This window comes from Scyliorhinus canicula, chromosome 15, assembly GCF_902713615.1.
Source record: "Scyliorhinus canicula chromosome 15, sScyCan1.1, whole genome shotgun sequence".
NCBI classification, from domain to species: Eukaryota; Metazoa; Chordata; class Chondrichthyes; order Carcharhiniformes; family Scyliorhinidae; genus Scyliorhinus; species Scyliorhinus canicula.
Genome location: NC_052160.1, coordinates 71,404,585 through 71,417,136, shown reverse-complemented (window position 1 = coordinate 71,417,136; position 12,552 = coordinate 71,404,585). Strand labels below are relative to the sequence as shown.

At 47.0% G+C, this 12,552-nt stretch overlaps 1 protein-coding gene across 1 annotated transcript in view; it reads right to left on the bottom strand.

The window, feature by feature from the left end:
* LOC119978797 (uncharacterized protein C16orf96) overlaps window positions 1-12,552 on the bottom strand; it is a 215,449-nt gene that overhangs the window by 3,560 nt on the left and 199,337 nt on the right. Inside the window, exon 20 of the mRNA XM_038820672.1 lies at window positions 35-127. Within this exon, the coding sequence (XP_038676600.1) occupies window positions 35-127 (93 nt within the window). The remainder of the gene's footprint in view (window positions 1-34; window positions 128-12,552) is intronic.

Genomic DNA, 12,552 nt, shown 5'->3' with positions numbered 1-12,552 from the left:
CACTTGAACTGATTTAATAAAATGACAGCCTCACCCATTGGTTTAGCATTGCAATTGGCTGTAGCTGAACGTGTGGCATCTTCAGCTGCATTCTGGGGAGGGCAAAAGACTTTCACTGAACCTTTTCCTTAAAGAAAGAAAGACAAATAATTGTTATTTCTTTCCCCCCATGTTCATAATAATTTGAACCATTGAATTTGTATAGAACAGCTGTGCTAATAAATATGAATTCATTATAACTTAAGGTATGGTTTGTCAATATTCTGCTCATTTATCCACTTTATGACATGCGGTACAACATCCAACTATCACCAAGTTAAGTAACTGGGCTCCGAGACTGTTTTAGCCAAGGTTTGACAATGACAAATCACCATCCTATTTATAAAGCTGCAAACAATGTGCGTCAGCTCAACGTCGGGAAAGAAATCCAAGCTTTCAATCACAAATTCAGCTATTCACTGTGACTTCATACAACATGTGCAGTATGTAGAAATATTAAGACGTTCAAACCATCATAACTGACCTACAGCACGACTCTGCTGTGTTTCAGCGTGTGAGTGAAATTGCTCAAACACAGCAGGGTACTAAAACTCTTGGGTCTGCAATAGCTTGAGAGTACATAAGAACATAAGAACTAGGAGCAGGAGTAGGCCATCTGGCCCCTCGAGCCTGCTCCGCCATTCAATGAGATCATGGCTGATCTTTTGTACACTCAGCTCCACTTTCCGGCCCGAACACCATAACCCTTAATCCCTTTTTTCTTCAAAAAACTATCTATCTTTACCTTAAAAACATGTAATGAAGGAGCCTCAACTGCTTCACTGGGCAAGGAATTCCATAGATTCACAACCCTTTGGGTGAAGAAGTTCCTCCTAAACTCAGTCCTAAACCTCAGTGTGTGACTGATGAGTGAGTGTTTCAGATAGAGATAGAAATAAAAACTCAAATTAAATCTGTGGGTGGCGAGCAGGGAAAAATAAATCAAACCACATGTTTTTCTTACAGGCTGAATATACAACAACAAAGATTTGCTAAAATTATGGATCTGCCGGGATTTTATTGAACCCACCACTCCCAAAAAAAAGCAAACTCTTGGCAATGTGTAATTCTGAAGATAAAAACGCTCCGCTCGCCCATAAAAACCAATCATTCAGTAGTAGAAATGTTCTTTCTGTATTGATCTCCTGCCCATTTCTGAAGCCTGTGGCTTGAGTTCTGCTGCACACTCACCCGAGTGAAAGGCCTCAAACTAGGAACCGGCTCCTAGAGTGCAGGAGGTTTACACTGTGTGCATCCCACTGGTGAAAAACACTCCTACAGTTTACCAATGTCAATCTTCATGTATTTCTGATACATCCCAAATAAAAACAGTTGGAAATGATTCACAGACAAGGTTACACGTTGGGCAGGAGTTGGGGACCAAGCATGGTGCCTGTGCGGTAGCACTGGGAAGAGGTCTGAACGATTTTGATGGTGGGGCTTCATTTTAAAATCTCACAGGTGAGCCACCCTCCCAGCACTGTCAGCTGGTGAACTTGGAGAACTGGACAGAGTGAGCTTAATGTAGTAATCCACGGGAGGCAGGAGTTCCGTCACCACACCAATATTTATTTACAATAACGATATTACAGGAGCAGCTACAAACAGTGCTGCTAGCAGTTCAGTCAACCTAAGACCCTCACAAAACCTACTATGGGCCCCCTCAATGAGCTATCATTGAGGGAGCTCATACTCCAATTGGCCAACCAATAAAGCCAATTGGAGTTCATTACACCCCCCCCCCCCCCCCCCCCCCCCCCCAAGGTCCGAGGAATTCCTGCCAGCTGGCATTCCTCTGAGCTTCTTCCTGCTCCTCATGTCTGGGTCTGTCACCTCGGTGTCGTCCGCCAATTCGTTTTCCGAAGTGGGCGGGGTGTACCTTATAGGTGCCCGGCTTTTCCTTGACGACCTCCTTGGAAGTTGTTCTTCCTCCTCCTCGGGGAGAGGTGTCGCGGCGACCTCATCGAGTGTGTCCATCTCCGACTCTGATGACTAGATGACGGGGTCTGGAGAAATTGCTCGGGGCTGGGGTGTGGGTATCCTTTCCGTCTGGGCTATCCCAGCTTGAGGCGGTACTGCTTCGCCTGCCTCCAGGTGTGGCTCCGCTGCCCTTATTTAGTCTAGGTGTTTCTTCAGCACCTTGCCTCCTATTGAAACCTCATAGGATATGGGCCCTGTTTGGGACTCTACCGTGCCTTTGACCCACGTTGGTTCATTCCCATAATTCTTGACCCAAACCGGTGCCCCCACCTGGAAATGTCTCTGCTGCCGACTATTATCATGCCCCCTGGGTTGGGCCTCCTGTTGTTTCTCCACTTTCCCCGTTAAATTTGGGAAAAGGAGACTCAGCCTCGTTCGCAGCCGCCTTCCCATTAAGAGTTCAGCTGGCAGTATGCCCGTTGTGGAATGCGGTGTGGTCCTGTAATCAAACAGCCAGCGGGAGAGCTTTGTGTCCATTGACGCTGCCGGCTGCTTCTTGAGTCCTGCTTTAAGTGTCTGGACCGCTCTCTCTGCCAGGCCGTTGGTCACTGGATGGTAAGGGGCCGTTTTGATGTGATGGACTCCGTTTTCCTTCAGGAATTTTCCAAATTCCCCACTTGTGTATGCCGTTCCGTTGTCCGACACCAATACCTCCAGATGTCCATGTGTTGCAAACGAGGCCCTGAGCTTTTCAATTGTCGATGCTGTGCTTGCCGTGTTTACCCGGTGACGTCCAACCATTTGGAGTGGGCGTCCACTATCACCAAAAACATTGAGCCCATGAAAGGGCCGCGTGGTCAATATGCAGGCGGGTCCATGGTCTGCCTGGCCGTTCCCACGGGTGCAATGGCGCCGCTGGTGGCACTCTTTGCCCCTGTTGGCACTCCTGGCACCGATGTACCAAGGCTGCTATGTCTGTGTCCAAACCTGGCCACCAAACGTAGCTTCGAGCTAGCATCTTCATTTTAGACACCCCTGGGTGTCCGTGATGTAACTCAGTTAAGATTGCCTGACGGCCCTGAGCTGGGACGATTACCCGGGCTCCCCATAATAGGATACCGTCTTCTACGGTTATTTGGTCCCTTCTGCTCCAGTATGGGTGCATCTGGGGCTCCACTGGTCTTTCCAGTTCCCCTGTTAGCAGTAAATGCTTCATCTTGGCTAAAACTGGGTCTTTTTGCGTCCACAACCGACTATGTTGTGCGTCTACTGGTAGGGAGTCCAAAAAATTTAGAGTCATTACTGTCTCCTCTACTTTTGGTATTTGCGGTGGAGTGTCCGGGAGGGGAAGTCTGCTCAAAGCATCTGCATTTGCTACTCGCGTTACCGGTCTGTGCTATAGAATGTATCTATATGCCACCAGTAGCAACGCCCAGCGTTGGATTCTGGCTGATGCAATCGGGGGTATTGACTTGTCTTCTTTTAATAACCCTAATAACGACTTATGGTCCGTCACTATGGTGAATTTCCACCCGTACAGATACTGGTGAAATTTTTTTACTGCGAATATCACCGCCAGTCCTTCCTTCTCGATTTGGGCGTACTTCCTCTCAGCCATCGCCAAGGTCCTCGAAGCATAGGCTATTGGCCGTTCTTCCCCATTACTTCCTCTATGGGCTAAGACGGCCCCTACCCCATAGGGGGATGCATCACAAGTGACCACCAACTCCTTCCTTGGGTCATAATGCTCTAGGACATTTTCGGATGACAGCTGTTCCTTAATGTCCCTAAATGCTCGGTTTTGGCGGGTGGACCATTTCCATTCTTGCCCCTTTTTTAGTAGCTGGTGGAGGGGTCCTAGGATGGATGCCCTATTTTCAATAAATTTTCCATAATAGGTTACCAACCGTTGAAACGATCGTAACTCCTGGACCGTGGTGGGAGCTGGGGCTTCTTTTATCGCCCTTACTCTGTCTTCTAATGGATGTAAGCCTGACTCGTCTACTTTATATCCCAGGTACGTCACTTGTGGGGCCAGAAAAACACATTTTTCCCTTTTTAGCCGGACGCCTGCCTTTGCGAAACGCCTCAGCACTTCCTCCAGGTTCCTTAAGTGTTCCCTGTTTGTCCTACCCGTGATTAAGACATCGTCCAAATAAATCGCCACCTGCGGTAGTCCCTGCAGAATATTTTCCATCGTACGCTGGAATATAGCGCAGGCTGATGACACTCCAAAAGGTAGCCTAGTATAACGAAAAAGGCCCTTCAGGGTGTTGATTGTAGCGAACTTCTGGGAGCCCTTGTCCAGTTTTAACTGCAGGTAGGCGTGGCTCATGTCCAGTTTCGTGACCAAAAGCCCACCTGCCAATTTGGCATATAGGTCGTATATTTTCGGGTTTGGGTATTTGTCCAGCAGTGCATATTTGTTTACCGTCTGTTTGAAATCTCCACAGAGACGTATCGAGCCATCTGGCTTCAAAATTGGTACAACCAGCGCTGCCCATTCAGAGAACTGTACTGGTCTGATAATGCCGTCGCGCCGTAACCTTTCTATTTCGTCATCTACTTTCTTCCTTAATGCAAAAGGTACCGGCCTGGCCTTACAAACTTTCGTAAATGGCTTCTGGGTCCACGTGCAAAGTTGCTTTGGCGCCTATGATTTCCCCCTTCCTGGAAGACCTCCGGGTATTTTTGGAGTACTCCACTCAACTGCCCGCTTCCACTCTGGAAAATTTTCATCCAATCTAATTTTAGGTCTTTCAGCCAGTTCCGTCCAATTAAGCTCGGTCCGGAGCCCTCTACTATCGTCAACGGTAATCTGAGCAATTGTTTCTCATATTCCACAGGTACATGAGTCGTGCCTAGAACTTCCAGGGGTTCCCCCGTTTAGGTTTTAAGTTTCGTCGATGTTTTTGTTAGGGTTAGTGACTGGAGTCCATCTTTGATTTTTCTAAATGCTGCCACTCCCATTACTGATATGGCCGCACCCGTGTCTATTTCCATTATTGTCGGCCGCCCGTTCACCCATGGGGTAATCCTAATGGGTTCTGCTTTCTTCGTTGTAATATTATATAATTGTTCCCCTTCAGAGGAGGATGGGGCGTCTAGGTTGTGTACTTCCCTGTGTCCCCACCTGCTATTCCTCTTTTGCCACCTCCTTCTAGGGTTTCTGTCGTTGTTACCCCACTCTGTCTGGTGCCAGAAACGGTCCTTCTCTGTTGGGGGAGCTTCAGCCGGTACTCCCCTCTGTCTCCAGTTAGTCCTGGCAGACTTGGGGGCAGTTCTGGGGTTTTCCTTTTTCCCTCTATTCCTCAGGTTTTTCCTGAGAGCGGCTATCTGGTAGCAGGACCCGTTGTGGTAGTCCCACTCACAGGTATCTACCTCCATTGGCGTGCCCTGTAGTTCCTGCGCCCCACTTGCTGCCTTTTCTGGGGACAGTGCAAGCTGTAACGCCTGCCTGCAGTCTAGCTTCGTTTCCGCCAACAGGCGTTTCTGTATTGTGAGGTCGTTTATACCACACACTAACCGGTCCCGAAGCATTTTATTTAGTGTCGGGCCGAACTCATATTTTTCCGCCAGCCTTCTCAGGCGGGTCAAGAAATTTGTGACTGACTCCCTGTCTTCCCGCTTCGCTGTGTAGAATCTGTACCTACGCAAAATGAGGGGTGGTTTTGGGTCGTAGTGCTCTTTCACCAATTCCGTTACTTCTTGGAAAGTTTTCATGTCCGGCGCATCGGGATAAGTCAGACTCCGTATAATGGCGAAAGCAGAGGGTCTGCACGCCGACAGCAGGATAAGCCGTCTCCTTTCGTCCGTCATATCATTTGCCCGGAAGAAGTAACACATTCTCTCCACATACTGGGACCAGTCCTCAATAGCCGGGTCGAATGCCTCTAACCTCCCAAAAAACGGCATTTTAAAAATGGCAAGGCTTACCCTCCGAGTGCGGCAGCTGGTCTCCGCAAAATTCGTAGTTTACCTCATCGCCACTGTAGTAATCCATGGGAGGCAGGAGTTCTGTCACCACACCAATATTTATTTACAATAATGATATTACAGGAGCAGCTACAAACAGTGCTGCTAGCAGTCCAATCAACTTAAGACCCTCACAAAGCCTACGCAGGTGATTATATGGGCCCCCTCAATGAGCTATCATTGAGGGAGCTCATACACCAATTGGCCAACCAATAAAGCCAATTGGAGTTCATTACACTTAACCACTCAGCTTAGACTTCAATGTGGGAGGCATGATTGGGAAATTTGCAGATGACACAAGCATTGGCCATGTAGTTGATGGTGAAGAGAAAGCTCTTGACTCCAGAATTTCCTCAATGGTTTGGTTGAGTGGACAGAGAAGTGGCAAATGGAATTCAATCCAGAAAAGTGTGAGGTACTGCATTTGGAGAAGGAATTTGTTAGGTATACTCATGTTATGACACCCTGAGCTGGTGCATGGTCAATGTCTGCCCACACGCCTTAAAGTCCCAACGCATGTGAATTAACCAATAATTTGTGTAAAGTTTCTGAGATCTTTAGCCACTGACTGCTCCAATGACTTACAGGTTTGTAAGTTAATCCTAAAGGACATAGCTGCAGCAGGTGGTGAGGGAAACAACAATAGGGAAAAACATACTTGACCTCATCCTCACCAATCGGCCTACTGCAAATGCATCTGTTCATGACAGTATCAGTAGAATTCACCACCGCACAGTCATTGTGGAGACAAAGTCCCTGCACATTGAGGATACCCTCCATCGTCTTGTGTGGCCCTACCATCGTGCTAAACGAGATAGACTTCGAATAGATCTAGCAACTCAAGACTGGGCCTCCATGAGGCCCTGTGGGCCATCAGCAGCAGCAGAATTATATTCAACCACAATCTGCAACCTCATGGCCTGGCATATCCCCCACTCTGCCATTACCACCAAGCCAGCGGATCAGCCTGGTTCAATGAAGAGTGCAGAAGAGCATGCCAAGAGCAACATCAGGCATACCGAAACATGAGGCTGTAACCTGCTGAAGCTACAACACAGGACTACTTGTGTGCGAAACAGCATAAGCAGCAAGTCAGAGACAGAGCTAAGCGATTGCACTGTAAATGTTCCGTAATCCTGATTCATCCAGCAGTGAATGGTGGTGGATAATTAAACAACTCACTAGAGGAGGAGGCTCTCCAAATAACCCCGCCCTCAATGATGTAGGAGCCAAGCACATATGTGCAAAAACAAGGCTTTTTAAAAAAGAATTTACAGGACCCAATAATTTTTTTTCCAATTAAGAGGCAATTAATTAATTGATTTGATTCATTGTCACAGGTACTGAAGTATAGGGGCTGGTTTAGCTCACTTGGCTAAATCACTGGCTTTTAAAGCAGACCAACCAGGCCAGCAGCACGGTTCGATTCCCGTACCAGCCTCCCCGGACAGGGGCCGGAATGCGGCAAATAGGGGCTTTTCACAGTAACTTCATTGAAGCCTACTCGTGACAATAAGCAATTTTCATTTTTCATTTTCACAGTGGATAGTATTTTTCTGCGGTCAGGGGAACATTCGCAGTACGTACATAGTAGATGAATGGTAAAACGAAAAGTGCAGAGGATACTGGAAGTCTGCAGAGGGATTTGGATAGGTTAAGTGAATGGGCTAGGGTCTGGCAAATGGAATACAATGTTGACAAATGTGAGGTTATCCATTTTGGTAGGAATAACAGCAAACGGGATTATTATTTAAACAATAAAATATTAAAGCATGCTGCTGTGCAGAGAGACCTGGGTGTGCTAGTGCATGAGTCACAGAAAGTTGGTTTACAAGTGCAACAGGTGATTAAGAAGGCAAATGGAATTATGTCCTTCATTGCTAGATGGATGGAGTTTAAGACTAGGGAGGTTATGCTGCAATTGTATAAGGTGTTAGTGAGGCTACACCTGGAGTATTGTGTTCAGTTTTGGTCTCCTTACTTGAGAAAGGACGTACTGGCACTCGAGGGTGTGCAGAGGAGATTCACTAGGTTAATCCCAGAGCTGAAGAGGTTGGATTATGAGGAGAGGTTGAGTAGACTGGGACTGTACTCGTTGGAATTTAGAAGGATGAGGGGGGATCTTATAGAAACATTTAAAATTATGAAGGGAATAGATAGAATAGATGCGGGCAGGTTGTTTCTACTGGCGGGTGAAAGCAGAACTAGGGGGCATAACCTCAAAATAAGCGGAAGTAGATTTAGGACTGAGTTTAGGAGGAACTTCTTCACCCAAAGGGTTGTGAATCTATGGAATTCCTTGCCCAGTGAAGCAGTTGAGGCTCCTTCATTAAATGTTTTTAAGATAAAGATAGTTTTTTGTAGAAAAAAGGGATTAAGGGTTATGGTGTTTGGGCCGGAAAGTGGAGCTGAGTCCACAAAAGATCAGCCATGATCTCATTGAATGGCGGAGCAGGCTCGAGGGGCCAGATGGCCTACTCCTGCTCCTAGTTCTTATGTTCTTATATTCTTATAAAAAAAGAATAATCGACAGAGTACATTGACAAATGGTACATTGACAAACAGTGATTGATTACAGTGCGGAACAAGGGGCTAAAGAAAGCAATTACACAAGCAAGAGCAGCATAGGGTGTCGTGAAGTGATCTTATAGGGAACACATCAGTCCGAGGGAGAGTCGTTGAGGAGTCTAGTAGCTGTGGGGAAGAAGCTGTTCCTATGTCTGGATGTGCGGATCTTCCGACTTCTGTATTTCTGCCTGATGGAAGGGTCTGGAAGAAGGCAAAGCCTGGGTGGGAGGGGTTTCTGATAATGCTTTCTGCCTTCCTGTGACAGCGGGAGGCGTATACAGAATCAATGTGAGGGTGGCAAGCTTGTGTGATGAGTTTGGCCGAGTTCACCACACTCTGCAGTTTCTTTCGATCTAGGACCCAGCAGTTGCCATACCAAGCTATGATGCAGCCGGATAAGATGCTCTCTATCGCACACCTGTAGAGGTTTGTGACAGTTGATGCAGACATGCCGAATTTCTTTATCTTCTGTACGAAGTAGAGACGTTGTTGGGCTTTCTTGACTGTTGCATTAACTTGAGTGGATCAGGACAGACTGTTGGTGATGGTGACCCCAGGAACTTTAAGCTATCGACCATCTCCACTTCGGAGCCATTGATGCAGACAGGGGTGTGTGTCGTGCGACGCTTCCTGCTGTTGATGATCAGTTCCCTGGTCTTTCCGGCATTTAGCGAGAGCTTGTTTTCGGTACACCATGCAAGTGTGGCCAATCCACCGAACATGCACATCTTTGGGTTGTTGGGGTGAAACCCACACGACACAGGGAACTCCACACAGATAGTGACCCAGGGCTGGGATCAAACCTGGGTCCTCAGTGCCTTAGGCAGCAGTGCTAACCAATACACCACTGTGCTGCCCCTCAGAAAACAAAGCTGAGGCATTCGCAACAATCTTCAGCCAGATGTGACGAGTGGATGATCCATCTCGGTCTCCTCCGGAGGTTCCCAGCATCGCAGATGTCAGTCTTCAGCCTTTACGATTCACTCCACATGATATCAAGAAATGGCTGAAGGCACTGGACACTGCAAAAGCTATGGGCTCTGACACTATCCCAGCAATAGTACTGGACTTGTGCTCCAGAACTTGCACTCCTAACTATGCTGTTTCAGTACAGCTACAACACTAGCAACTACCCAGCAATGTGGAAAATTGCTCAGTTATGTCCTGTACACAAGAAACAGGACAAATTCAACCCAGCCAATTACCGCCCTATCAGTCTAGTCTCCATCATCAGCAAAGTGATGGAAGGAGTCATCACAGTGCTTTCAAGCGGCACTTATTCAGCAATAATCTTCTCACGGACATGCAGTTTGGGTTCCGCCAGGGTTACAGCTCCTGACTTCATTACAGCCTTGGTTCAGACATGGACAAAATAGCAGAACTCCAGAGGTCAGATGAGAATGACTGCCCTTGACATCAAGGCAGCATTTGACCGAGTATGGCATCAAGGAGCCCTAACTAAACTGGAGTCAATGGGAATCAGGGGGGAAACTCTCCGCTGGTTGGAGTCATACCTGGCACAAAGGAAGTGATTGTGGTTGTTGGAGGTTAATCATCTCAATTCCAGGATATCACTTCAGGAGTTCCTCAGGCTAGTGTCCTAGGGCCAACTATCTTCAGCTGCTTCATCAATGACCTCCCTTCCAACATAAGGTCAGAAGTGGGAACGTTTGCAGATGACTGCACAATGTTCAGCATCATTCGCAACTCCTCAGATAATGAAGCAGTTCATGTCTAAATGCAGCAAGACCTGTACAATATCCAGGCTTGGGTTGACAAGTGGCAAGTTACATTCGCGCTACACAAGTACCAGGCAATGACCATCTCCTACAAGAGAGGATCTAACCATCACCTTTGACATGCAATGGCATTATCATCGCTGAACCCCCCCAATCAACACCCAGCGGGTTACCATTGATTAGAAACTGAACTGGATTAGCTACATTAATAATCAACACCATTGAGGACAAAGTAGATTGTTTGATTGCTCCCCCTTCCACAAACATTTAAACCCTCCACCACCGACGAACATTGGCGGCTGTGTGTACCATCTACAAGATACATTACAGTAACTCAGCAAAGTTCCATAGGCTGCACCTTCCAAACCCTCGACCATTACCATCTAGAAGGAGAAGAGCAGCAGATACCTGGGTATCCCACCACCTTCCCCTCCAAGTCACTCACCACCCTGACTTGGAAATATATCGCCGCTCCTTCACTTTCGACGGGTCAACATCTTGGAACTCCCTCCATAACAGCACAGTGTGTGTACCTACACCTCACGGACTGCAGTGGTTCAAGAAGGCATCTCACCACCACCTTGTGAAGGGCAACTAGAGGTGGGCAATACAATCTAGCCTAACCAGTGACGCCCACATCACAACAACTTTATTTATAGCAACAATAGAGATAAGGCGTGCAATAATTATACCAAAATAACAGCCACTAATCTACTACACCCCCTTTATCCATCCTACCCTCCCCCTAAAGACACACAAGTCATACGCATGCAGAGGGAGGTGGGAGGGGAAAAATAAAAGCTGATTAATGTGAGATGGAAGATGAGCGCCCTTGCTTCGGATGTTGAAGTTGATTTTCCAGATGACTGTCCTTCCAGGACGCGGAGTGATTGAGAACCACCGGTTGGATGGCTAACGAGGACCCTTTGGCTGAAACAATCAGACTGAATCCCCAGACTGTGGGATTCCCTCTGGAGAGCCACTTTCACTTTTATTATCCTCGGCCTTCACTCAGAAGATCCACCTGAGGCTGATGCAATTCTTACTTGCTTCCAATTCAACCAGGATGTCCTCTAGCTTTACTGAGGAAAACAGAGTTCCCCTCACGAGATCTTAACAAGGTTTCTTTAAACGACTGGCCCTGCCTCAGCTGCTGCTAAATTGAACTTCCTTGCAGGTCAATCGGACTGTAGAGAGAGAAAGGTCTTTAATTTGAACCTTTAGATAGAGTTCATACGGTAAGAGAGAGATCAGAGCTTTTACCCTCTAGCTTCTTGATCAAACGGAAATACTCAGAGGCTAGATAGAGAAGAAAAGCTGCTGCTCCATTAACCTGGAACGAGCCCCAGCTGAGGTGGTTGAGACACTCCTACCCTTTTTATGGAGAGAGAAAACTCCATAGAGCTTTCTTCAAGTCTGAGTTCAAAATGAAACTAACTTGGAAACAGTCTCACAGAGAAAAGGAACATTCCAGAACAGTCACTACCAATCAGCATAGATGACCAGCTGAGTGCCCAGCAAAGTAAGCAGCTCATTGGCCGACACCCAAGTCTATCAAGATGAGTCATCAGCGATGTCAGCACATCTGTCTGGATTCCTTTTAAAAAAAATTTAAAGGTGCAAGCCACCTTAAAGGCACAGGCGAATTTTTGTTCAGGTACAAAAATCATAAAAGCCAGAATAACAGAAAACAAAGAAAGCAGTTTAAACAGGAGGATTCTTACACTCAACAAAAATTAAGATATTGAGAGGAATTGAGGAAGTGAGAGATCTTGGAGTGCATGTCTTGAAAATTGCAGAGATGAGGAGAGATTGGATACGCTGGGTTTGTTTTCCTTAGAACAGAGAAGGCTAAGGGGTGAGCTCATCGAGGTACAAAATTATGAGGGCCATACACACACTACATCCACACTACACCCCACACCCTGTACCCCACACACACACTGCACCCCTCGCAAACACTACATCCACACACACCCTACATAAACACATACACTACATCCACACACAAGCTAAACACACACTCTACATAAACACACACACACTTCATAAACACACACTCTACATAAACACACACTAACTACATCCACACACACGCTACATAAACACACACACTGATGCACTATCAATTACGACGAGACGAGAGTAGAATGCAATCGAGGCTTTATTACACAGAGATGTGTGGCCTCCTCCAGCAGCTGACGAAATGGCTGCTGTACGGGGAGCACACATATTTATACTCCACCTACTGGGCGGAGCCAGCAGGCAGGGATCTACCGCCGTACCTGTAGTACAGGGGCCTTACCGTCAA